Source organism: Somniosus microcephalus, chromosome 14, assembly GCF_052327205.1.
Source record: "Somniosus microcephalus isolate GS21.2 chromosome 14, FLI_Smic_1.0, whole genome shotgun sequence".
NCBI classification, from domain to species: Eukaryota; Metazoa; Chordata; class Chondrichthyes; order Squaliformes; family Somniosidae; genus Somniosus; species Somniosus microcephalus.
This window is the reverse complement of record NC_141000.1, coordinates 121904573-121932278: the sequence shown is the minus strand read 5'-3', so window position 1 is coordinate 121932278 and position 27706 is coordinate 121904573. Positions and strand designations below refer to the sequence as shown.

At 48.3% G+C, this 27706-nt stretch overlaps 1 protein-coding gene across 1 annotated transcript in view; it reads right to left on the bottom strand.

The window, feature by feature from the left end:
• tmprss15 (transmembrane serine protease 15) overlaps positions 1-20986 on the bottom strand; it is a 59738-nt gene extending 38752 nt beyond the window's left edge. Inside the window, exons 1-7 of the mRNA XM_086007259.1 lie at positions 20836-20986; positions 19681-19800; positions 16728-16836; positions 13947-14056; positions 12620-12760; positions 9156-9305; positions 1684-1789 (exon numbers count right to left, since the gene is read on the bottom strand). Of these exons, the coding sequence (XP_085863385.1) occupies positions 1684-1789; positions 9156-9305; positions 12620-12760; positions 13947-14056; positions 16728-16836; positions 19681-19800; positions 20836-20914 (815 nt within the window). The 5' untranslated portion in view covers positions 20915-20986. The remainder of the gene's footprint in view (positions 1-1683; positions 1790-9155; positions 9306-12619; positions 12761-13946; positions 14057-16727; positions 16837-19680; positions 19801-20835) is intronic.
• Between the last annotated feature and the right edge of the window lie 6720 nt (positions 20987-27706).

Genomic DNA, 27706 nt, shown 5'->3' with positions numbered 1-27706 from the left:
GGGTGGAAATCACGGAGGTACTGGCCATAATATTCCAATCCTCCTTAGATACGGGGCTGGTGCCAGAGGACTGGAGAATTGCAAATGTTACACCATTGTTCAAAAAAGGGTGTAAAGATAAACCCAGCAACTACAGGCCAGTCAGTTTAACCTCGGTAGTGGGGAAGCTTTTAGAAACAGTAATCAGGGACAAAATTAACAGTCACTTGGACAAGTGTGGATTAATTAAGGAAAGCCAGCACGGATTTGTTAAAGGCAAATCGTGTTTAACTAACTTGATTGAGTTCTTTGATGAGGTAACAGAGAGGGTTGATGAGGGCAGTACAGTTGACATAGTGTACATGGATTTCCAAAAGGTGTTCGACAAAGTGCCACATAATAGGCTTGCCAGCAAAGTTGAAGCCCATGGAATAAAAGGGACAGTGGCAGCATGGATATAGAATTGGGTAAGTGATAGGAAATAGAGAGTGTGGTGAATGGTTGTTTTTCGGACTGGAGGAAGGTTTACAGTGGTGTTCCCCAGGGGTCGGTTCTAGGACCACTGCTTTTCTTGATATATATTAATGACTTGGACATGGGTGTACAGGGCACAATTTCAAAATTTGAAGATGACACAAAACTCGAAAGTATAGTGAACAGTGAGGAGGAGAGTGATAGACTTCAAGAGGACATAAACAGGCTGGTGAAATGGGCGGACACGTGGCAGATGAAATTTAACGCAGAAAAGTGTGAAGTGACACATTTTGGTAGAAAGAATGAGGCGAGGACATATAAACTAAATGGTACAATCCTGAAGGGGGTGCACGAACAGAGAGACCTGGGGGTATGTGTGCACAAATCGGTGAAGGTGGCAGGGCAGGTTGAGAAAGTGGTTAAAAAGGCTTATGGGATCCTGGGCTTCATAAATAGAGGTATAGAGTACAAAAGTGTGGAAATTATGATGAAACTGTATAAAACACTGATTCGGCCCCAACTGGAGTATTGTGTCCAATTCTGGGCATCGCACTTTAGGAAGGATATGAAGGCCTTAGAGAAGGTGCAGAAAAGATTTATGAGAATGATTCCAGGAATGAGGGTCTTCTGTTGTGTTTTATAGACTGCAGAAGCTGGGGTGCTGGGGTTGTTCTCCTTGGAGCAGAGAAGATTGAGAGGAGATTTGATAGAGGTCTTCAAAATCATGAGGGGTCTGGACAGAATAGATAGAGGGAAACTGCTCCCATTGACAGAAGGGTCAAGAACCAGAGGACACAGATTTAAAGTGATTGGCAGAAGAACCAAAGGCGACGTGAGAAAACACTTTTTTACGCAGCGAATGGTTAGGATCTAGAATGCACTGCTTGAAAGGGTGGTGGAGGCAGATTCAATCGTGGCTTTCAAAAGGGAGTTGCATAAATACCTGAAGAAATATATTTGCAGGGCTACGGGGAAAGGGCGGGGGAGTGGGACTAGCTGAGGTGCTCTTGCAGAGAGCCAGCACGGGCTCGACGGGCCGAATGGCCTCCTTCCGTGCTGTAACCATTCTATCATTCTATGATTCTATGATCCAAACTTGGCCTCATCTCACCACTCGTCCTCATCCCGGAGAACTTCATCTCTTTTACTCTTTCAACTCCTGGTGGTAGCTGGGCCTTGGGTCTTCACTTGGTCTCTCAATAAAAAATAAGCCTGGGGCTCTTTACCTACCAGAAACTGAGACACGATGGCTCGGGCTCGACAGATAATACAGGGCTGAAGAGACGGATCTTTCTGATCTTATTGAATGGCCGCATTGGTGTTACAATATAATAGCCTGGAATTAAGGAGCAGTTATCAAGATATCATTACAACAACTCATATAACACCTTTAATGTAGAAAAACATCCCACTTCACAGAAGCGTAATGAAACATGAAATGGACACGTTACCAAAGAGGGAGGGGGTGACTAAAAGCTTGTTCAAAGAGGTGGTCTTTAAGGAGCGTCGTAAAGGAGGAGAGGAAGGTGGAGAGGTGGAGAGGTTCAGGCAGGGAATTCCAGAGCCTGGGGCCTACGTACCTGAAGGCACAGCCGCCAATGGTGACGTAGGTGGTGGGGTGAGTTGGGGGGGGGGGGGGGCGGCGGGGTGGGTGGGAGAAATGTTCTATTTACATGGAAGCTTTCTCGTCTCAGCCATGGCTCAGTGGGCAGCACTCTCTCTCACCTCTGAGTCAGGAGGTTGTGGGTTCTAAGTCTCACTCCAGAGACTTGAGCACAAAATCTAGTGCAGTACTGAGAGTGTGCTGCACTGTCAGAGGTACTGTCTTTTGGATGAGATGTAACACTAAGGCCCTGTTTGCCCTCTCAGGTGGACGTAAAAAATCCCATGGCATTGTTTCGAAGAAGAGCGGGGGAGTTCACCCTGGTGTCCGGGGCCAATATTTATTCCTCAATCAACATCACTAAAACAGATTATCTGGTCATTATCACATTGCTGTTTGTGGGAGCTTGCTGTGCACAGATTGGCTGCCGCGTTTCCTATGTTACAACAGTGACTACACTTCAAAAGTACTTAATTGGCTGTAAGCGCTTTGGGACGTCCTGAGGTTGTGAAAGGCGCTATATAAATGCAAGTTCTTTCTTTTCGTTCAATTTGTTTCATGATAGATTGCGCTTTTCAATCAAAGGAAGCACTTTGACAAAACACCCCAGTGATAGAGTAGTGATACTCATGGGCCCAGAGATTCATGTCGGGGGCTTCCCGCGGGTGCAAGCCCCCGACCTATACTTACCTAGCGCGCTGGCCGTTGAGGCATTTCCGGTCTGTGGCCCGCTCCAGCTCCCGGCGCGCTGTGCTTGCGTGATCCAGCGGCGTAGTTAGTGCGATGCGTCGGCTGGGATCACGTGAGCACTGGGCAACCAATCAGAGGATGGAAAAGTCCATTCATGAGTTTGACAAAAAGAATTGTCAAACTCATGAAAACTCCGGGTGCCCAAAACAATACTTAACCTTAAAATAAATTTGAAAAAAAATCACACTATTTAAATCAACTATAAATAACATTAAATAACTATTTTAAACAATAATTTAAATTTTTGAAAAAAATAATTTTATAAAAAATCGGGGCTAAAAATACACTTACTGTAAAGTATTTAAAAATAATAAACCTGTGGAAAAAATGTTCTAATTTTAATTAATTGACCACTTACCTTTTAAAATGAAGTCCTTACGTCTGGTTTTTAAATGTGCAAAAAGTTGAGGCCTTCACACACGGGCAAACCTGTAAAAAAAAAAGAGGAAGTTCAACGCGCACACGCAGACTCCTGCGCGCACGCGTTCGACCTCTGAACCCCTTCGTTCAGAGGATTGGAAATGCCGGTTTCCCGCGCATGCGTAGTGCATGCAAGAAACTGGCACTTCCATCGGGTCCACGCGTGGGTACTCCGTCCGTACTCACACGTTGGGACCCGAATTTCTGGGCCATGATATCATCCAGGAGCCATTCACAGCCCAAGATCTCTTCACCTGGGGCCCTCGGTTGTCTTAATACTCCAAGGCCTAGAAATTGGGTTTTGGCTTAGCCAGGGCTTTAGCGCCGGAAATTAGTGCCGGCGCTAAGTCCCCTGCGCGCGCCAAAAATTCAGTGGCGCCGCGCCCAAACGGCTGCCGGCGCTGCTGAAGGGTCTTAGCGCCTGGAAAAGGGCGCTAACTGCCGTTTCGCGCCGCAATTCCGGCGCTGCGGCACCCGATGCGGTGCGGCAGGCTGGGGAAGTGCAGGCCTCCTCCTTCCGTTAAGGAGGAGCTGCCTGCACCCGGCCGCGGCCCGCGCAAATCTCCTCAAAAATGAGCCCGGCACCTCGGACAAGTGCCGGGCTTGCATCTGTTCCGGGGGGGGGGGGGGGGGAGAAGTCCGGGGAGGGAGCTGCGGGCAGGCGGCCGGCGGGAAAGCGGCCGGCCGCCGCGCCTCCTTAAAGCGCCGGCGCAGACTCCGGCAGCACTCGTTTGCCGGAGTCTTAGTTGCGGCTGCCACTGGCGAGGCGGCCGCAACTGAATTTCGGCTTGGGGCCGGGTTACCACGGCAACCGGGACGCTGCGCACACCGATGACGTCATCGGTGCCGGCGCAGCGCTACCAGTCTACCGCCGCGGAAGGGCCCCAGGCAATTTAGGAACCGGCGCCAATTGCAGCGCTAGGCCCTCTAGCGCCGCAAAATCGGTGCTAAGGGCACTGAATTTCTAGGCCCAAGTGTTTCCATGGACGTATCCTGCCTGTCTGTGGGATATTGATCTAGCTCAGATTCAATGCCGATCTCTCTCCTTTTCTAGCTCTCCAGTAAAAAACAGCAGGGAATTCTATTAGGGGGCAAGGTTAGCACTGGTTCCATACAGCAAGCGAATAGACTGCATTAAGATAGAGTGGAGATTCAATTCCCTGCACTCCCGTTATCCACGTTCTCAGGAATCTGCCAGAATTGTTATTGGAGTCAAGTCTTTAGAGGAAGAGGTGAGCAGGAATGCTGATGTAACTTACTGAACTAAAAACTAAGATAAGAGAGAAGTCTATTTAAAGAAAGAACTGGCATTTATATAACGCCTCTCACGACCTCAGGACATCCCAAAGGACTTTACAGCCAATTAAATATTTTTGAAATGTAGTCACTGTTGTAATGGAGCAACAATAATTTGTATTTATATAGTGCCTTTAACGTAGTAAAACATCCCAAGGCGCTTCACAGGAACATTATAAAACAAAATTTGACACCGAGCCACAAAAGGAGAAATTAGGGCAGATACCAAAAGCTTGATCAAAAAGGTAGGTTTTCAGGAGCGTCTTAAAGGAGGAGAGAGAGGTGGAGAGGTAGACAGGTTTAGGCAGGGAATTCCAGAGCTTAGGGCCGAGGCAACAGAAGGCACAGCCACCAATGGTTGAGCGATTAAAATCAGGGATGCTCAAGAGGGCAGAATTAGAGGAGCGCAAATATCTCGGGGGGGCTGGAGGAGATTACAGAGATAGGGAGGGGTGAGGCCATGGAGGGAATTGAACACAAGGATGAGATTTTTAAAGCATTGCTGGACCGGGAGCCAATGTAGGTCAGCGAGCACAGGGGTGATGGGTGAACGGGACTTGGTGCGAGCCGGGACACAGATGACCTGAAGCTTACAGAGAGTAAAACGTGGGAGGCCGGCCAGGAGTGTGTTGGAATAGTCAAGTCTAGAAGCAAGAAAGGCATGGATGAGGGTTTCAGCAGCAGATGAGCTGAGGCAGGGGTGGAGCCGGGTGATGTTGTGGAGGTGGAAATAGGCGGTCTTTGTTAATGTAGGAAACGTGGCAGCCAATTTGCACACAGCAAGGTCCCACAAGCAGCAATGACATAATGACCAGATAATCTGTTTTAGTGAAGTTGGTTGCGGGATAAATATTGGCCAGGACACTGGTGATAACTCCCCTGCTCTTCTTCGAAATAGTGCCTTTGGGTCTTTTACGTCCACCTGAGAGAGCAGACGGGGGCCTCGGTTTAACGTCTCATCTGAAAGCCGGCACCTCTGACAGCGCAGCACTCCCTCAGCACTGCGCTGGGAGGGTCTGACCGGATTATATGCTCAAGTCTCTGGAGTGGGACTTAAACCCAGGACCTTCTGAATCAGAGGCAAGGGTGCTACCCACTGAGGCGTGGCTAGAGTAAATGTTGAAAGGAGATTTGAGGACTAGTTGCTATTCTCCATTTCCACTGGGCAGTCTTTTGTTTGAGGATTGACTTGTAAAACTAGCTCATGAAATTATTGGGCTCAGTTTTGTAGAATACATTCCCCCAGCTTCCTGGGAAAACTACTCAGAGAAAGCGCCATGTGCAGCTGCAATTTTAGATTGAAGTCAGGAGGGGGCGATGTTGCACATTATTGACACTTGCGCACAGTCACATGGCAGGACACCGCATTCCCTCCAGCTCAACTGCAGGAACATTCATGCAACATTCATGCACCTACCCCTAGCTACTAGCTGGTGCCAACGGGAAATAGGCTTGTAACATGGTGATCTTCCGGACTGTGCCATTTGTGGGGGAGGGTTGTATTAAATGAGTGAGGAACAGCAGTGGCAAACACAGATAGTCTCTTTCCAACAACAACACTTGTATTTATATAGCACCTTTAACATAGTAAATCGTCCCAAGGCGCTTCAGAGGAGCGATTATCAAACAAAATTTGACACCGAGCCACATAAGGAGAAATTAGGGCAGGTGACCAAAAGCTTGGTCAAAGAGGCAGGTTTTGCTGAGTGTCTTAAAGGAGGAGAGAGAGGTAGCGAGGTTTAGGGAGGGAATTCCAGAGCTTAGGGCCCAGGCAGCTGAAGGCACGGCCACCAATGGTGGAGCGATTAAAATCGGGGATGCGCAAGAGGCCGGAATTGGAGGAGTGCAGAGATCTCGGGGGCATTGTGGGGCTGAAGGAGATTACAGAGATAGGGAGGGGGCGAGACCACGGAGGGATTTGTAAACAAGGTTGAGAATTTTAAAATCGAGGCATTGCTGGACCGGGAGCCAATGTAGGTCAGCGAGCACAGGGGGTGATGGGTGAACGGGACTTGGTGCGAGTTAGGACACGGGGGGTGAACAGGACTTGGTGCGAGTTAGGACACGGGGCAGTGAGCACAGGGGTAGGTGATGGGTGAACGGGACTTGGTGCGAGTTAGGACATGGGGCAGAGAGCACAGGGGGTGATGGGTGAACGGGACTGGGTGCGAGTTAGGACACGGGGCAGTGAGCACAGGGGGTGATGGGCAAACGGCACTTGGTGCGAGTTAGGACATGGGGCAGTGAGCACAGGGGGTGATGGGTGAACGGGACTCGGTGTGAGTTAGGACACGGGGAAGTGAGCACAGGGGGTGATGGGTGAACGGGACTGGGTGCGAGTTTGGACACGGGGCAGTGAGCACAGGGGGTGATGGGTGAACGGGACTGGGTGCGAGTTAGGAAACGGGGCAGTGAGCACAGGGGGTGATGGGTGAACGGGACTGGGTGCGAGTTAGGACACGGGGCAGTGAGCACAGGGGGTGATGGGTGAACGGGACTGGGTGCGAGTTAGGACACGGGGCAGTGAGCACAGGGGGTGATGGGTGAACGGGACTGGGTGCGAGTTAGGACACGGGGCAGTGAGCACAGGGGGTGATGGGTGAACGGGACTGGGTGTGAGTTAGGACACGGGGCAGTGAGCACAGGGGGTGATGGGTGAACGGGACTGGGTGCGAGTTAGGACACGGGGCAGTGAGCACAGGGGGTGATGGGTGAACGGGACTGGGTGTGAGTTAGGACACGGGGCAGTGAGCACAGGGGGTGATGGGTGAACGGGACTGGGTGCGAGTTAGGACACGGGGCAGTGAGCACGGGGTGATGGGTGAACGGGACTGGGTGTGAGTTAGGACACGGGGCAGTGAGCACAGGGGGTGATGGGTGAACGGGACTGGGTGCGAGTTAGGACACGGGGCAGTGAGCATTGGGGGTGATGGGTGAACGGGACTGGGTGTGAGTTAGGACACGGGGCAGTGAACACAGGGGGTGATGGGTGAACGGGACTGGGTGTGAGTTAGGACACGGGGCAGTGAGCACAGGGGGTGATGGGTGAACGGGACTGGGTGCGAGTTAGGACACGGGGCAGTGAGCACAGGGGGTGATGGGTGAATGGGACTGGGTGCGAGTTAGGACACGGGGCAGTGAGCACAGGAGGTGACGGGTGAACGGGACTGGGTGCGAGTTAGGACACGGGGCAGCAGAGTTTCGGATGAGCTCAAGTTTACGAAGGGTGGAAGTTGGGAGGTTGGCTTAACCTTCATTCTGATTGGATCATGCTAGACCTGTTGTCAACTGTGGCCTGGGTCCTTCCATGATCCAAAGGAACTTCAGGGTCCTCACCTTCTGTGCATCGTGTACAGTGCTGCAGAGATGACCTATGGTTTCATTGCTATAGAGGTCAAACCAGGGGACTCCCCAGTTTTGCCCTGTGAGACCTCAGCATGTTTTAAGTGAGCCACCCACTTGCTTCCTTGTCTTGCCATCGGCTGCCTCCTCTTGCCGCCCACTTGCCCCCTGTAATTGCTACCACTGCCCTGGCTTTCTCCCTGCTTTGTGCACATATCGAAAAGAGAAGGCTGAGGAGCGACTTAACAGCGGTCTTATGAAAGGGTTTGATAGGGTAGACGTAGAGAAGACGTTTCCACTTGTGGGGGAGCCCAAAACTAGGGCGCATCCATGTAAGATAGTCACTAATAAATCCAATAGGGAATTCAGGAGAAACTTCTTTACCCAGGGAGTGGTGAGAATGTGGAACTCGCTACCACAAGGAGTAGTTGAGGCGACTAGTATAGATGCACTAAGGGGAGGCTAGGTAAGTTTTTGACGGAGAAAGGAATAGAAGGATATGTTGATGGGGTTAGATGAAGAAGGGTGGGAGGAGGCTCACGAGGAACATAAACAGAGGCACAGACCAGTTGGGCCGAATGGCCTGTTTCTGTGCTGTAAATTCTATGTTATTCTACATTTTGGTTATAACAGGTTCATTATTACAGTACACAGTATTCGCTGCTCACGATGTGGTCTCCTCTACACTGGGGAGACCAAGCGCAGATAGGGTGACCGCTTTGCGGAACACCTCCGTTCAGTCCGTAAGGGCGACCCCGCGCTTCCGGTCGCCTGGCACTTTAATTCTCCGCTCCACTCCCACTCTGATCTCTCCGCCCTCGGCCTCTTGCACTGTTCCAACGAAGCTCAACGTAAGCTCGAGGAACAGCACCTCATCTTCCGATTAGACACTTTACAGTCTTCTGGACTCAACATCGAGTTCAACAATTTCAGACCATAACCTCTGCCCCTATTTTTTCACATGGCAGCTGTTGATTCTGCCGTTCCAATTTACACCTCTTCTAGACTCATCTTTTGTTTCTTGACTTGTCCCATTACCATCTCCTTTTGCCTTGCACCATCATCCCTTTTGTTATTTAATCTCTGCTGCCTTCCACCCTATCGCAGACCTTCCCTATTGTTCTTTCCTCTCCGCCCCCCTCTCCCTGCCCCTACACTTGCTTAAAAACCTGTTACATCTCCAACTGACGAAGGGTCATCGACCTGAAACGTTAGCTCTGTTTCTCTCTCTACAGATGCTGCCTGACCCGCTGAGTATTACCAGCATTTTCTGTTTTTATTTAATTATTACCTGATTGGTTTCCATACGTGTGATCATCAGTCGGGCCAGTTATGGGTGGGTAGGAAGGTCCATTGATTCTCTCCCAATCACCTTCGTCCACTGGACCTTGTCTCCAATAGCAAAATCCGTCTTGAAAATTGCAGTTTATTTTCTCCTGATCTATAGACAGAGATCATGACAACCACAGTTTTAAACACATCAGCACTGTTTTGTGAAAAATTCTGACCTGTGAGTAAACCCCAAGCTAAATGATTACTGACCATTCAGTAAGTTTTCCCAGTGAGTCCCGCGTGGCTGAGTGCGGTTGGTAGTAAAACATGGAATAGACCATGCCGAAGCTAATGGAATAGATGTGTCTGTCGTAAAACATGGAGTGGCTCTCTATAGAAAACAACGGCCCAGAACTTCGGGTCCCCACGGGTGAGTACGCGTTGGGTACTTACGCGTAGGCCCAACGAAAGTGCTGGTTTCGTGCATGCACTGTGCATGCATGGGAAACCGGAACTTCCGTTCCCTTGAAGGAAGGGGTTCATGGGTCGAACACGTGCGCCGGAGAGGCAGCGCGTACGCCTGGAACTTCCGCTTTTCTTGCAGGTTTCTCCGGGAGGGTAAGTCTCCAGGAGCTACGCTTGTAAAAAGCAGTCGCAAGGCCTGCTTTTAACACGGTAAGTGGTGAATTAAGTTAAATTAAAACATTTTTTCCACAGGTTTATTATTTTTAAATACTTTAAAGAAAGGTAAGTTTATTTTTAGCCCTGTTAGAAACTGTAATTAATTTTTTCAAAAATTTAAATTATTGTTTAAAATAGTTATTTTATATAATTTATAGTTATTTTTAAAATGTGATATTTAAAAAATTTATTTGAAGTTTTAGTGATGTTTTGGGGCTGAATTGTATTCATAGATTTGACACCTCTTCCTGTCAAATCTATGAATACAGATTCCCTGCTACCATTGGCTCCCCATGGCCCACGTGATCCCAGGGGACGCTTCGAACTAACTGCGCCCCTGGGATACGCAAGCACTGCGCGCTGGCAGTTGGAGGAGGCCCAGGATCGGAATCCCATGCGGGCCCACAGCACAACGGCCGGCGCGCTAGGTAAGTGCAGGTCGGAGGCTTGCACCCACGGGAAGCCTCTGACCCGAATTTCTGGGCCGCTGGGACACAGTATATGAGTCATTTGAGACATGACGTGCAGTGAGTGTAGTGGGCTTGGGAGGAACAGGTGACTTTGGACCTATGGTTCCCAAAGGTCTCCACCACTGAGGGTTTCCTCACCTCATGTCTGGCTCATTGATAGAGATTGAGCGCTGTGATTAGTCAACAACTCTATTATTGTATCATGTGACTACCAGGATGGTAGAAGGCAATCTAGGTGGACCTGGGTCTTTTTGCATCTAGCAATTCCTATATTCCAATGCTTCATGTGCAGCATTTTTGCTCAATGCATTGGGCTGCGTGTGCGGTTCTAAACTCTCTGGAGTTCAGAAGAATGAGAGGTGATCTCATTGAAACATGTACGGGGGACAAATTCGGTCGCGCCCCCTTTGGGGTGCTAACTTTGCCTGGGCGCCCCAAAAATGTTAGCGCCCCGCACCGTAAATTGAGTGGTAGCGCCCCAAGCAGGAGGCGGGGCACTATGGGAAGCACCCCCTCCTTCCTGGGGCGCTACCATTCAATATCGCGGCGCTGCGTGCAACAGCGTCACCCGCGTCGGCACGTAGCGCCACGGTACTACAGGCCTCCCTCCCCTGATTAAAGGGGAGGGGCCTAGCTCTGCACGCACCGGGGCTCTGCTGGACCACCGGGGAGTGGGGTGCCGGGAAAACAGCCCGGCATTCAAGAGGAGTGCCGGGCTGATCGATCGCGGCCGGCACCCCGCAGGAGGAAGCGAAAGGGGTCAGGTGCTGGCAGGCGGCCCAAAAAAAATGGACGCCCGGCACCTGCCCTTTGAATTGTGCCGCCACGGCCGCAGACACGCCCCCTGACCCTGTCGGACAGAGCGTCCGGCAGTAGGTCAGGGGGCACAACTGATGTTTGCGAGTGGTGCACTGCGCACGGCGATGATGTCATTGCCGGAGATGCAGTGTCACGGGGTGCTACCGGCTGCTGCCACCGCTAACTTCCCACTGAATTTCGCAGGAGGCGTTAGCGGCGCCGCGCTCAGGTGCTAGGGGCTGTGCGCCCCATTAGCACCCATCGGGGAGCTAATGGGAAGCGCAAAGCAACCCAATTTTCCCCCCGTAAGGTTCTGAGGGAGATTGACAGGGTAGATGCTGAAGGGTGTTTCCCCTGGTTTGAGAGTCCAGAACTCGGGGGCGAAGTCTCAGGATAAGGAGTCGGCCATTTAGGACTGAGATGAGGAGGAATTTCTTCACTCAGAGGAATCATGGAATTCTCTGCCCCAAAGGGCTATGGCTGCTCAGTCATGGAGTATATTCAGGGCTGAGATAGATAGATTTTTGGGCTCTAGTGGAATCAAGGGCTATGGAGATAGGGTGGGATAGTAAAGTTGAGGTAAAGATCTGAGTGGCAGAGCAGGCTTGGGGGGCCGTATGGCCTACTCCTGCTCCTAATTCTTAATTTCTTATGTTCTTATGAGGGATTTTCGAAACAATGTTGGAGCTCGTGGAGGAGTCCACCACCAACTTGTGTGGGGTTCCGGTTCAAGGCATCGTCGCTTTGCAGTCAACCATGGAGCGTGTGGTCACCTCAATGTGTGCAGGAGCCTACGGCACCATTAATCCATCAGGGGTGCCATGCAAGGCCTGAGCTCAACCATCTCTGCCAAGCCGGGAAACCAAATTGTCAGACCATCGGTGCCTTATAGTCTGCACTCTCGCTGATCAGTCGGAGTGCTGAGCCACTGACCCCAGAAACTTTGGCAGGGTCAGTGCTGGAGGGCACTGACGGGCGTGACCCTGGCATAACTATTGGGATCACACCCCCCACAAATATTCAGGGTCATAATACTAGTCGCCAGGGCACTGACATAGGAACATAGGGACATTAGGAACAGGAGGAGGCCGTTCAGCCCCTCTAGCTTGCTCCGCCATTCAATTAGATCACGGCTGCTCTATACCCCCAACCCCAATTAGCCGCTTTTGCACCATATTCCCTGACACCCTTATCCAACAAAAATCTATCAGTCTCAGCCTTGAAAGCTCCAATTGACCCCCCCAGCATCCACAGCATTTAGGGGGAGAGAATTTCAAATTTCCACTACCCTTTGTGTGAAAATGTGTTGCGTGATTTCCAAGCAAAATGGCCTCGCTCTGATTTTAAGATCGTGCCCCCTTGTTCCTGATTCCCGAGTTGCTGCCAGGGCACTGATTGTGCTATTGCCACTGGGTCCCTGTTATATTCTGATGTCTTGTGCATAAGCAGTGGAGAGCCAGCTGCTGGAACAGATAATTACGATTAATATTCTAATGAAACGAAAGCCTCCCTTTGAACAATTGTGGGGACTTACTGCCGACGGAACTGAGGTTAAACGCTGTGATGGTTGCGTTGAAACCAAAATCGGAAGATGGGAAATTATCCGTCTGGAATTCTACCGTAGCCTGGTTGGAAAAAATCCTTACAGATCCGGGATGGAAACCTGAGAGTGAGGCTAAGTGAAACAGAGCAAGGTTAGGATTGTGTGAGTTCATGTAGAGAGTCATTGTCAAAATACAAAGCCGTTCCCATTTGTTTTTTTTGCTGAGGTTGAGATTCCTTCCCCTGCTTTACGTATTTTTCTCCCTAGTTTCCTCCCCTGACTCACTCCAGGGTTAGACCTCAGTGGGAGCCGCCTTTCCCTCCCATACCTCGCCCGTACCTCCCTGGGGGTTGATTATTGACCTTTGGGCTCCCGACCAGCGGAGTGCGCGGCCGATCGCCCGTCTCCACGGTAACGAGGCGGCCGGGATCGTGAGGACGAGGCTTCATTTCCATCGAACCGGCAAGCTGGGAGGCGCCGAACAGGATTAACGGGGCGGGCAAGGCCACCAACCCCATGTCGAAATTGGGAAATGTCACATGGGCGCACTAGGGTTGTTTCTTTGGAGGCAGAGGCACGTTACTGGGGCAGATTAGAGGCACTTCACTATACTATACAAATACTGACATCGGCGAGGGGTGGGTTGGGGGGGATTTTAACTGTGAGCCAGTTTCAGCTGGTGGGAGTGAACGTCAAACACACCTGACGTCATTAGTTTGAGGCTTAGGCTATTTTAACTGCCGGGCCTCATTCACATCCCGCTGGCCAGATGCCTTCCCGAAACAGGTGGAAGGAGCTGACTAGGCAGCTTCAGACAGGTCAAAATCACGGGTTCTGGCGGTCGCTCTCCAGCCCCAAGGTAAGTCTCGGGGGCGGGCTGGGGTATCGGGGCCATTTCCCAGGTGGGATAGCCGAGGCTCTAGTCTTTCCTTATGGGGCCCACAGCAGCACTCAAATTGCTTTCGGACGTATCTGAGAGGGGCTGCGCCTCCTCCCTGCTCAGTAGGCTGTTAAAATGGATCATCATTGGACCCAGATTAAGCAATAAATTAATAAGGCTCCCGTCGGAGTCAGGCAGGCGCCTCAGCCGCCTAAATAAAGGGCCCAGTTCAGACGGTGGCGGGTGGGAATAGAACAGGAATAAGTCTTTGCCTCGCCAATTGTAACTGTGCACTGGGTGGACAGGGTTACAATTCACCCCTGGGTGTCTGAAATAGGAAAGTCCTCCATTCTCCAGCACTAACGCCTTTTACCTTCACCCCCAAAAATAATTAAAATAGATTTAATGTAAAAATCTAGAAAGCCGTTGATTGCTTACCGATTAATTCTTTACTGGAGCCTGTTCCTTGGTACAGGTTAAGGGAGTCAGTCCATTCCTCGATTTGGAAGTCAATGAAATTCACCTTTATATAAAGGCCTGGTTCAACTCTAGTCACAATCACACACACACACAAGGGGGATATTAGAGGGGTCCAATTTCAACATGAACTTACCAGCCCCCAATTCCAGTTCCTTTCGCCTCACCCCACCCCCCCCCAATCAACGCAGTGCTCTGGGGGAGTGTCTAGGGGCATTCCCAGACCTCCCTAGGGAATTCTGCCCAGTGCACCACTAAAACTATTAGGTTGAGAACTGACCTAGGGCTGGTACTGTTGCTGTTTTCATACCTTCACGCTCTTCCCTTGGAGAACAATGTGAAGTAGTGGGAGGGTTGGTTAGATTTACAAGGATGGTACCAGAAATGCGAGGGTACACCTATCAGGAAAGGATGAACAGGCTGGGTAGAAGGCTGAGGGGTGACCTAATAGAGGTCTTTAAAATTATGAAAGGTTTTGATAGAGTGGATACAGAGAGAGCGTTTCCACTTGTGGGGAAGAGCAAAACTAGAGGCCATCAATATAAGATCGTCACCAAGAAATCCAATAGGGAATTCAGGAGAAACTTCTTTACCCAGAGAGTGGTGAGAATGTGGAACTCGCTGCCACAGGGAGTGGTTGAAGCGAATAGTATAGATGCATTTAAGGGGAGGCTCGACGAGCATATGAGGGAGAAGGGAATAGAGGGTTATGTTGATAGATTTAGATGAGGAAAGACGGGAGGAGGCTCGAGTGGAGCATAAACGCTGACATGGCCTGGTTGGGCCGAATGGCCTGTTTCTGTGTCGTATATCCTATGTAATCCTATGATTCGCGGGCTGATTAACTGTCTGACAGCCCGCAACATGGAGGGGGAGGGGGTTGGGGTGGGGTGGGGTTGGGGAGGTGAGGTGAGGGGAGGGGGAGGGCATGAGTTTCCATGAAGCTGGCAGCAGTCTAAGAGTTAATAATATCTGAACTTACAAGCTGCATGTTACCAGGGCCAGACTCTCACGGAGGGGACATATTTTTCCTCTTTTTCGAAATGATGTTAATAACTATATATATATATTTTTTCCTACATTTTAATGAGAGCAGATTTGCAACATCCAATTTCATGTGATTTCATTAATAGACAGCAGACCAATCCTGAAGCAGCTTATAGCATTGCTCATTTTATACTTCGTAAGCTGCTAATGAGTTGCTTAATGACCCAAAGACTTGATGAAGATTTGGTTGATCTAGATGTGGAGTGTGCCAAGCCTTTCACCAGTGGCTCAGGGTGACATTTGCTCATTAAACCATTGACGGCCGTGCCTTCAGCTGCCTGGGCCCTAAGCTCTGGAATTCCCTCCCTAAACCTCTCCGCCTCTCAACCTCTCTTTCCCCCTTTAAGACGTTCCTTAAAACCTACCTCTTTGACCAAGCTTTTGGTCACCTGTCCTAATATCTCATTATGTGGCTCGGTGTGTTAAATTTCAGCTGATAACGCTCCTGTGAATTGCCTTGAGACGGTTTTCTAAATCTGTAAAATGGTCCCATTTCTATCCCTTCAACCATAATGATCACTCTTTTCAACACTTTTCATCATTATAATAATTCTTATAAACACAGTACAGAAATCTGTCTGGAACACTAGAAACAAATTTTAATAGAAGGAATGGTACTGGCTTGGTTAATACCAGGATGGTAGAAGGTCAACTAGATTGACCGTGGTCATCGTTCGTCTCGCAATTCCCATGTTCCCTGTGTGAATGGTGAATGTGGTGTGCCACTGCCTCTCAGGGATCAGGGAGGTCCCGGTTTGATTCCTGATCTGTGCTGAGTTACTTGAATCAACATCACTAAAAACAGATTATCTAGTCATTATCACATTGCTGTTTGTGCTGCGTGCAAATTGGCTGCTGCGTTTCCCTTTACAAAAGTGACTCCACTTCAAAAAGTACTTCATTGCCTGGGACATCCTGAGGTCGTGAAAAATGCCATAGAAATGCAGGTCTTTCTTCCTTTCTTGATCTCAGGAAGGACACCGCAATCGGCCTCAGTGTCTCCGGTTTAGGCAAGGGAAAAACACAGCCAGGGTTCCTGCTCCTCATCACTATCCAGTGCCTTGTGCTGTAGTGTCTATCGTGAACGTTGGGTGAAGAGAGGACTGGCCTTGTGTCTGATGTCCCCTCCCTCCCTAGTCGCAGTTTAGTGGCACCCATAGCCACTTGAAAGAAAGACTTGCACCTTTCACATCTTCAGGACATCCCAAAGTGCTTCACAGCCAATAAGGTACTTTTTTAAAAGGTGTATTCACTATTGTACTGTAGGAAACACAGCAGCCAATTTGCACACAGCAAGCTCCCACTGCGATAATGACCAGATCATCTGTATTTTTTTAAGTGATGTAGGTTGAGGGGTAAATATTGGCCCCAGGACACTATGAAGAACTCCCCTGCTTTACTTCGAAATAGTGCCACGGGATCTCTTACATCCACCTGAGAGGACAGACATGGCCTCAATTTAACATCTCAACTGAAAGACGGCACCATCTGATTTTGTGCTCGAGTCTCTGGAGTGGGATTTGAACCCACGACCTTCTGACTCACTGAGCCACGGCCGACACCCTCGAATGAGATAGACGGAGGTCTTCTGGTTCCCGTGAAACTGGACTGAAGCAACAGTCTTGGGTCTCGAGTAGAGGAACAGGGAGCAAACTAATATCGAGCTCAGAGTGAAGAAGTGTCCTGGTAATTCACCTGATGATCCATCGACAGAAAGTGTCAGGATCGTACGGCTTGGGGAAATTAATCGAATGGAATGAATCGAAAGAGCCAGTCAGCAGAAACGATCCATCGCAGGGTGTAGCTGTGGGAACGAGAGAGGGATATTAATTAACGTCTTCTACCAATGCAGAGTGTAAGCCACCAGTTCACAGCCAAATTTGTAATAGAGACAGAAAATGCTGGAAACTTACAGCGGGTGCATTAGCATCTGAAAGAGGAAAGGAAGGGGTAATGGTTCAGGCGGGGAACTGGGACCACAGGAAGAGGAGTAAAAGGTCAATAGTGTACCAATAGCTTTACTCCATAGGTCTATTTTAGTGGTACCCTTTTACTTGTTGCATGGGAGCTGAGAAAGCCCCGCCTCATTTTTTGCTGGAGAGCCAGCAAAGGGGAAGGACCAGCACTGAATCCCAGTGAGGTCATCATCTCAGAGAGGGGCAGGCCTTGGATGGAGGCCCAGGAGCCCATGAGGCAGCCAGCCTGCCAAAGGCAACGGTGAAAGGTAGACTGGCCACAATTGGCCTCTGGGCTGAATTCTGAGTATATAGAATTACATAGAATTTACAGCACAGAAACAGGCCATTCGGCCCAACTGGTCCGTGCCGGTGTTTATGCTCCACACGAACCTCCTCCCACTCCTCCTATTTCATCTCACTCTATCAACATATCCTTCTATGCCTTTCTCCCTCATGTACTTATCTAGCTTCCCCTTAAATGCATCTATACTATTCGCCTCAACTACTCCATGTAAGTTCCACATTCTCACCACTCTCTGGATAAAGAAGTTCCTCCTGAATCCATTATTGGATTTATTAGTGACTATCTTTTATTTATGGCCCCTAGTTTTGGTCTCCCCACACAAGTGAAAAATCTTCTCTACGTCTACCCAATCAAACCCTTTCATACTCTTGAAGACCTCTATTAGTTCACCCTCAGCCTACTACTTTCTAAAGAAGAGCCCGAGCCTGTTCAGTCTTTCCTGGTAGGTATAACCTCTCGGCTCTCTTATCGTCCTTTAAAATCTTTTTTGCCCTTTTTCCAGTGCTTCTATATCCTTTTTGTAATGTGGAGACCAGAACTGTGCGCAGTACTCTAAGTGTGGTCTAACCAAGGTTCTATATAGGTTTAACATAACTTAAGTTCATTTCAATTCTATTTCTCTAGAAGTATCACTGATGTAATTTATTTACAACCCATAGTACCTGCCCATTGCAGGTTATATTTTATATAATACTAGCAGTTCTCCCAAAGTTATTTTTCATTCATTCATGGGATGTGGGTGTCGCTGGCAAGGCCGGCATTTATCGCCCATTCCTAATTGCCCTCGAGAAGGTGGTGGTGAGCCTCCTTCTTGAACCGCTGCAGTCTGTGTGGTGAAGGTGCTCCCACAGTGCTGTTAGGGAGGGAGTTCCAGGATTTTGACCCAGCGACGATGAAGGAACAGCGATCTATTTCCAAATCAGGATGGTGTGTGACTTGGAGGGGAACTTGGAGGTGGCGGTGTTCCCAGGCGCCTGCTGCCCTTGTCCTTCTAGGTGGAAGAGGTCGTGGGTTTGGGAGGTGCTGCCGAAGAGGCCTTGGCGAGTTGCTGCAGTGCATCTTGTAGATGGTACACACTGCAGCCACGGTACGCCGGTGGTGGGTGTGACTGTTTAAAGTGGTGGATGGGGTGCCAATCAAGCGGGCTTGATCAAGTATTGCTCACAGTGAGACAGAGGATTGACTAAAGTGTGACGTCTAAACTGTGACATCTAAAGTGTGATGGCTAAAGTGTGACCAGGAATGAAGTAGGACACCTCCAGGAAGTGCGCACTACATGCAAGAGGTTTAGTTCTGATAGATACCGATTCAATCGTGTGGAATACAGACTTTATTCTGAGTGATGAAAGCTTGAGTGGTATGTTTTCCCAACTAAATTGTTTTCCCATCTCTCTCCACTCTAAAGGCACTGATCCATGTCAGAGGACAGTTCCTCCCCTAAGCGGCCATTTTCCATGCATCAACCTAGAAAGTGGGGACACGTCACCTGACCGCTACAGTGATGGGGAGGAAGGGTCATTTCCAAGCCTCATGAAATCATGCATGAATCTCAAAGCAGGGGGGCGCTGGGTGCCAGTCACTGGATGACTTCTCATTTCTCCTCCCTCTCATACTGGGGACACCAAAGCTAACTGGGACACATTCATCGCTTCCCTAGGATCAGCTAACTCACTACCAGCCAGGGTTCGAACTTACAAATCAAATGACGTACAAATCTAAATGGTACACCAATTGGAATAGGAATGATTCAATCAAAGATTTGCCCAGTAGGCAATATAACTCTGTTATTGGGCACAGCTTTACTGGACACTAAACAGAGCTTAACGTTAATGCCCATCATAGGGTTCATTTACCCTACACACAGCAAACCGACAGCAAATGGTTCTCGATTTCCCTGCCGTTATGGAGAACTGATGTACGCTGCTTCTTCTAAGTCCCTTCTCAGTTTCTGATTGCGAAGCTTAATCAACAGATTATGTCACCGCTTGATGACGCTACAAGGCTGCGTGGGAACTTAAATCTGAGTTTGGTCCTGAATTGCTGAATTTCACATGTACACTGTAGTCAGGTGTTGGGGTTCGACACTCTCCGCTTTTACTTTCCCATCTCAATGTGGTATCAGGTGTCTGATCTGAACCCATGTATACGCTCAAAACCTGGCACCATTGCCAATGCAGCCAGCGCTTGGCTGTGATGCCAATGCTAAGCAAGAAAGAACTTGCATCTCTATCGCCTCTTTCACCACCGCTGAACATCCCAGAGCACGTTACAGCCAATGAAGGACTTTTGAAATGTAGTCACTGTGGTAATGTAGGAACGTAAACATACATCATTAGTTAGCAAAACCAAAGCAAGAAACCAAAAGAAAGATGTCAGATAACTGTACCACAATGTTGCTCGTCTTCATCCGAACCGTCAGGACAATCCGTTACTCCATTGCAGAACAAGTCCTGATCGACACAAGTTATACCATCGGCACACATCCTATCTCCTGGGAAGCAATGTTCTTTGACACAAGCAAATAAATCATTAAGTGACGCTGAGACATAGTAAGAGTAAAACCCTTTCTTTTCTCCTCCTTCTATTTTCTCCCCTCCTCTTCTCAAGTCACTGACGAGCGTTGGATACAGTTCTACAGGTGCTGGCTGCCCTCTGGGTACCTCCCCCACTTGGCCATCCTTCATGTGTGAGCTGGGAGAGCGAGCTTCAACTGGCTATTCACTTGTAGAGCGCTTCACCTGCACGCTCCATCCTGTCCACAGGAGTAAAACGGGCGCCTAAGCGCTCAATATGGCGGGCGGCGTACGTACGCATGCACAGTCCGCCACCTGCCATATTGGTAATGGCTGAAGTATAGGCGTCCAGGGCCCGGGCCGGAAACAAATGTTAGGCCCCTTTGCTTATGTAAATAAGGTGGCCTAATGCCTGCTTCAGGACCCTTTCCCATTGGGCTGCCCTTAACGCTGCCAGCTTCCTGCGTTCAGCGTGGCCAAACCTACACGCGGCCTATCCAGACTTGCCAATGTGGCCCAGATCTCGAGAACGAATGCACTTTTCAGCAAGGTTCACTGGAACACAATCATGATTGGGAATGTCCCCCACTTAACCCATGGCCGCTTCAGCCAATTGTAGCTCCGCCAACTGTTACACTGGCTGTGATTAGCTGACTCAGCATGGACAGGGCGATTCGGACTTCTTTGATAGGATCGAATGTACAAATGCACGCTGCGCGTCTCCTGAGTAGATTGGGAATAGGTTGGCTCACCGCCCAATAACCCGCCTGGGCGGAAGGCCGGTGACACCCATTCATAAAATTGGCCCTGATATTTTTAATGAACTCGTTAATCTCAGTACAGGGCGCCCTCCTGTTGGTGTTGGTTCGCTCGATGGCTGCTGTGTTCTCCACTCCCCAGTGCTGGCGAGTTTACCAAAAAATCAGCTCAGTTTAAGCGTCAAACTGCAGTGGCGAAGTAGTTAACAGCTAACGCTCTTCCCCAAACCATCACCCCATCACCGTTCAGTCCTCGGTCTATTCCCTTACTTGTGAGCTGGATGCTGCTGGTGTTGACACGGAAGTTTCCCAGAAATGATCCCTCATTAGTTTCGATGGCGGTCACCATTTCACTCCTCACCTTGACGATCGACACAGGGCTGGTGAAGTGGAGGTTGAACAACACAACCACACTGCCATTTCTGAAAAGCACAAGCAACAACAACAACTTGCAGTTATATAGCACCTTTAACGTAGCAAAAAAATCCCAGGGCGCTTCACAGGAGCGATGGTCAGATAACAATTTGACACAGAGCCACACAAGGAGATATTAGGACAGGTGATCACCAATCTCTCTAATTTTTTTTGGGTGCGCGGCCCCTTTAACGGGCTGTGCGACCCATTCAAATTTCTGCGCATGCACGTTTTTTTCCAGAGAAGCCGGCAAGCAGCCGGCGCGGGACCTCCAGACTGCGGGGCCGAGCAGCTTGATGGGAACATTGGTGACCATATGTTTGGTCAAAGATGTAGGTTTACAGGGGCTTCTTAAAGGAGGAGAGAGAGATGGAGAGGTTTAGGAAGGGAATTCCAGGACAAGGCTGGTGAACCCAAACGGGTTCAAATGGTGCTTTATTTTAAATTGAGTTAGTAACTATTACTGAAGTGGAATTAAATGCAGGAAATGGGCAGAGTCCTTTCACCTGTGCTCCAATCCAGACCCAACTGGTGAGATGAAAGTCTCCTGTCTCTATTAACTGGAAAGGTCTTGCTCCTGATGTGGGCCATGTTTATCTTAACACACAGCACTGTGGGCGAGTTTGCATTAGGGTTGTCAACTCTAGTTGGGTGTATTCCTGGAGTTTTAATCACATTTTTCTGCCATCTGCAAAATATTAATCTTTAACCAAAACCCCGTCTGCCCTCTTGGGTAGATGTAAAAGATCCCATGGCACTATTTCGAAGAAGAGCAGGGGAGTTGTCCCATGTGTCCTGGCCAATATTTATCCCTCAACCAAAATCACTAAAACAGATTTTTTTTGTATTCGTTCCTGGGATGTGGGCGTCGCTGGCAAGGCCAGCATTTATTGTCCATCCCTAATTGCCCTTGAGAAGGTGGTGGTGAGTCGCCTTCTTGAACCGCTACAGTCCGTGTGGTGAAGGTACTCCCACAGTGCTGTTAGGGAGGGAGTTCTAAGATTTTGACCCAGTGACGATGAAGGATCGGCGATATACTTCCAAGTCAGGATGGTGTGTGACTTGGAGGGGAACTTGGAGGTGGTGGTGTTCCCATGCGCCTGCTGCCCTTGTCCTTCTAGGTGGTAGAGGCCGCGGGTTTGGGAGGTGCTGCCGAAGAAGCCTTGGCAAGTTACTGCATTGCATCTTGTAGATGGTACACGCTGCAGCCACGGTGCGCTGGTGGTGGAGGGAGTGAATGTTTAAGGTGGTGGATGGGGTGTCAATCAAGTGGGCTGCTTTGCTCTGGATGGTGTTGAGCTTCTTGAGTGTTGTTGGAGCTGCACTCATCCAGGCAAGTGGAGAGTATTCCATCACGCTCCTGACTTGTGCCTTGTAGATGGTGGAAAGGCTTTGGGGAGTCAGGAGGTGAGACACTCACCACAGAATACCTAGCCTCTGACCTGCTCTTGTTGCCACAGTATTTATGTAGCTGGTCCTGTTAAGTTTCTGGTCAATGGTGACCCCCAGGATGTTGATGGTGGGGCATTTGGCGATGGTAATGCCGTTGAATGTCATGGGGCGGTGGTTAGACTTTTGCTTGTTGGAGATAGTCATTGCCTGTGTGGTGCAAATGTTACCTGCCACTTATCAGCCCAAGCCTTAATGTCATCCAGGTCTTGCTGCATTCGGGCAGGGATTGCTTCATTATCTGAGGAGTTGTGAATGGCACTGAACACTGTGCAATCATCAGCAAACATCCCCAATTCTGATCTTATGATGGAGGGAAGGCCATTGATAAAGCTTCTGAAGATGGTTGGGCCTAGGACTCTACCCTGAGGAACTCCAGCAGTAAGGACCTGGGGCTGAGATGATTGACCTCTAACAACTACAACCATCTTCCTTTGTGCTAGGTATGATTCCAGGCAGTGAAGAATTTTTCCCTTGATTCCCATTGACTTCAGTTTTACTAGGGCTCCTTAATGCCACACTCGGTCAAATGCTGCCTTGATGTCAAGGGCAGTCACTCTCACCTCACCTCTGGAATTCAGCTTTTTTGTCGATGTTTGGACCAAGGCTGTAATGAGGTCTGGAGCCGAGTGGTCCTTCTATCATTTTGCTGATGATTGAGAGTAGACTGACGGGGCGGTAATTGGCCGGGTTGGATTTGTCCTACTTTTTGTGAACAGGGCATACCTGGGCAGTTTCCCACATTGTCGGGCAGATACCAGTGTTGTAGCTGTACTGGAACAGCTTGGCTAGAGGCGCGGCTAGTTCTGGAGCTCAAGTCTTCAGCACGACAGCCGGGATGTTGTCGGGACCCATAGCCTTTGCTGTATCCAGTGCGCTCAGCCGTTTCTTGATATCACGCGGAGTGAATCGAATTGGCTGAAGACTGGCTTCTGCGATGGTGGGGACCTCAGGAGGAGGCCGATATGGATCATCCACTCGGCACTCCTGGCTGAAGATGGTTGCAAACGCTTCAGCCTTGTCTTTTGCACTCCCGTGCTGGGCTCCACCATCATTGATGATGGGGATATTCATGGAGCCAGATTATCTGGTCATTATCTCATTTGTGGGAGCTTGCTGAGCACAAATTGGCTGCAACGTCTCCTATATTACAACAGTGACTGCACATCAATAAGTACTTCATTGGCTGTAAAGTTCTTTGTTACATCCTGAGGTCATGAAAGGTGTTGTATAAAATGCAAGTTCTTTCTTCCTTAAGGTTATAAAAGGGTTAGCGTCTTGCAACATAAATCTTGCCAGCGGAATTCTATCTAGCATTACTGAGAATTTAGTATTGTAAATAATTTATATAGTCAGGAAACGGGGACAACCCACGCGGCAGCCTCAGTCTAACAGTCAGTATAGGTCACACTACACCAGTCAGCTGTGCTGATCTGTTAGTTTTGCTTGAAAGAGGTGCTGTTGAGGTGATAAAGACAAAGACTTAACATTTACACAACACCTTATCACATCCTTGTAATGATCAGTAACCTGTTATTCTAGAATGGTACACTAGGTGGCGCTGTAGAGCTGTATATATAAGAGTGGGCTACCCACGATGCACTAGGCTACCCACAAGGCAGTAGTCAAGATGGATGCCTGTAGAAGTCCACATGGCATGAATAAAGTGACTAGCTAGGAGCTAGCTGTTCATAATGAAAACGTTTATTTATTTATGAACATAACATGGTACCAGGATTGGTAAAATCTGCTGAATATTGTGAAACGCGACATGGAGCATTTGAAGCCACCGGAGGGTTTGAAACTCACGGGGAATGTCGACTGCAATTGGCGGACTTTCAAACAATTCAAACTCTACATTGGTGCCATCGGATTCGGTACGAAGCCAGACGCAAGGAAAATAGCGTTGCTGCTCACAGTTGCAGGCCTGCAGGCGATAGAGGTATTTAATAAGTTTGCATTTGATCCAGAGCAAGACAGAAAAAAATTGGACGATGTGCTAAAGAAATTTGATACATATTGTTCTCCCAAAAAGAACGAAACCTATGAGAGATACGTGTTCTGTTCACGGACACAGCAGCAAAATGAGACTTTTGATAGCTTTGTGACCGATCTGAAACTGAAAGCACAGACATGTAATTTCTCTGAGCTGAAATCATCCATGATTCGTGACCAGATTGTGTTTGGTATTCATGATAGAAAGATCAGGGAACGTCTGTTGAGAGAAACCGAACTAACATTGGAAAATGCTGTGAAAATATGCCAAGCCAGTGAGCTAGCTCAAAAGCACACGAAGACTTTCAGTGAAAATAATAATAATGCGATTGTAGTAAGTGATAGTGCTGCTGTCGGTGCTGTGTCCTACAAAGGAAAGAAACATGGGCAGAACAGAAATGAAAAGCAATCGGAGGAAGGAATTTTTAATTGTAAACGCTGTGGTTACAAACACCAGTCATGACAATGCCCAGTGTTTGGAAAAATGTGCACAAAATGTCATGGAAAGAATCACTTTGCCAAACAATGCTTTTCAAAAGTAAAAACAAAGAAAGGGCAACAAGTCAATGTAATTGAGGACACTGATTTAAGTGAGACATTTTCTGTAGGAATGGTGTCATGTGACAATATCAAAAAGGATACAGAAAATCTGCAGCCCTCAGGAATGGACAATGCTGAACATAAAGTTAATGCAGTAAAAGAGGACAAATGGATGATCCCACTGCAGGTAAATGGAGCATTAGTTACATTGAAACTAGACACTGGGGCAAAAGCAAACTTAATCAGTATGAGTGACATTAAAAATATGAAAGAAAAGCCCAAAATACAGAAAAAGTCAGTACTACTGAAGGACTATAATGGACAGAAAATAGATAGCTTAGGTGTATGCAGACTTAAAATGACAGTCAAAGACAACGTGCATCATCTCATGTTTTCTGTTGTGGCTGAAGGACTTGATTCACTACTTGGTGACAAAGCTTGTGAGGGCTTAGAACTGGTCAAGAGAGTCTACCATATAAATTGTGCCATAAGCAGACCAGATGACTCAGTGGATTCTGTAGTGAGTAATTTCCAGGATGTGTTCAAAGGATTTGGTGTTCTACCATTCACTTGCAAGATCCAGCTAAAGGAGGATGCTCAGCCAGTGGTACATGCTCCACGGAGAGTTCCAGCACCCCTGCGTGACTGGTTCAAGAATGAACTGGACAGAATGACCACACCAGGAGTCATCAAGAAAGTCGAAGGGCCAACAGACTGGGTTAACTCCATGGTATGTGTAAAGAAAAAGAACAATGATCTAAGAATATGCATGGATCCAAAGGACTTAAATGCAAACATAAAACGTGAACACTACCAGATTCCCAAGTGAGAAGAAATCACCAGTGAAATGTCAGGTGCCAGATACTTCACAAAGCTCGATGCCTCACAAGGATTTTGGCAACTAAAACTGGATGAAGAGAGCACCAAATACTGCACCTTCAGCACACCATTTGGCAGGTATTGTTTCCTCAGAATGCCTTAGAACTGGTCTTTCGAGATAATATCTGCATCTGAAATCTTTCATAGAGTGATGGAACACATAATTGAAGATCTGGAAGGAGTTTGGGTCTATGTTGATGACATCATTACCTGGGGCTCCACACTGAAAGAACACAATGAGAGACTGACTAAAGTGCTACAGAGCATACGCCGGAATGGACTGAAGCTCAACAAAGCCAAGTGTCAGTTTGGCATCCAGGAAGTCACTTTCCTAGGGGATAATCTATCTGGTAAAGGAATAGAGCCAGATATGGAAAAAGTAAACGCCATACTCAACATGCCCCGACCCACTGACAAAAAAGGAGTGCTACGCATCATGGGGATGATAAACTTCATTGGAAAGTTCATTCCTAACTTGTCAGCCAAGACAGCCTGTCTGCGAGACCTGCTACATAAAACAAATGAGTTCGCATGGACAGAAAGACATGAACAAGAGTGGATGAACCTCAAAACAGTGCTGACAACCACACCTGTACTCACCTTCTTTGACCCAACAAAGAGAATCATAGTGTCAACGGATGCATCAAAAGATGGCCTAGGCGCGGTCTTGCTACAAGCAGAGGGTGAAGATTGGAAGCCTGTTGCCTATGCCTCCAGGTCTATGACTGATTCTGAGTGTCGATACGCCCAAATTGAAAAGGAATGTCTAGGCTTGGTAGTTGGACTAGAAAAGTTTCATGGCCACATATATGGACTTCCCACCTTCACAGTTGAGACAGAGACTTCAACTGTTAAAACTGAAACAGAAATCACACTATGACAAGTCATCCAAAACTCTGAAACCATTGACAAGGGATGATGTTGTCAGGATTGAAGATCCAGATGCATGGAACAGGAAAGCTACAGTTCTTGAGGAAGTAGGACCAAGGTCATACACTGTTAGAACTGAGGAAGGACAGATTCTCAGGAGGAACCGCCGTTCCCTCCTAAAAACACAAGAAACTATCCAAGAGCAAATCGATGACAATGCCGCAACTGAATCTTGTCACTCACCACCAGAACAATCTAACACAAACACACATACAGGCTCTCATGAAAACACAGTAGACTTACCTGTGTTGAGAAGATCCACACGTCAATTAAAAAAGCCTGATAGACTTAATCTTTGAGTAGAAAGTAAAGCTTTGAAAATGTGTTGACTGTTGTGAAAATGTTTATGTTTATAGAGCACTAACAAAAGTGTTACTGATATCATCTTTATTGTTTTTCTTGAAAGTTGATTGATATTGATTTTGTTTAACCTCAAAGAAAGGGGGATGTAATGACCAGTAACCTGTCATTCTAGAATGGTACACTAGGTGGAGCTGTAGAGCTGTATATATAAGAGTGGGCTACCCACGATGCACTAGGCTACCCACAAGGCAGTAGTCAAGATGGATGCCTGTAGAAGTCCACATGGCATGAATAAAGTCACTAGCTAGAAGCTAGCTGTTCATAATGAAAACGACTAGTTATTAATGAACATAACAATCCTCAGTAGCATCCCAAAGTGCTGCAATTGAGTGTTGGCTGTACTCAGTAGTAGCACTTTCACCTCAGTCAGAAGGTTGTGGGTTCAAGCCCCACTCCACTGACACTCCAGTGTTGCACTGAGGGAGGTGCCGTCTTTCGGATGAGACGTTAAACCGAGACCCTGTCTGCCCTCTCGAAGTGGAAGTAAAAGATCTCCACAGATGCTGCCTGACCTGCTGAGTATTTCCAGCATTTTCTGTTTTTATTTCAGATTTCCAGCATCCGCAGTGTT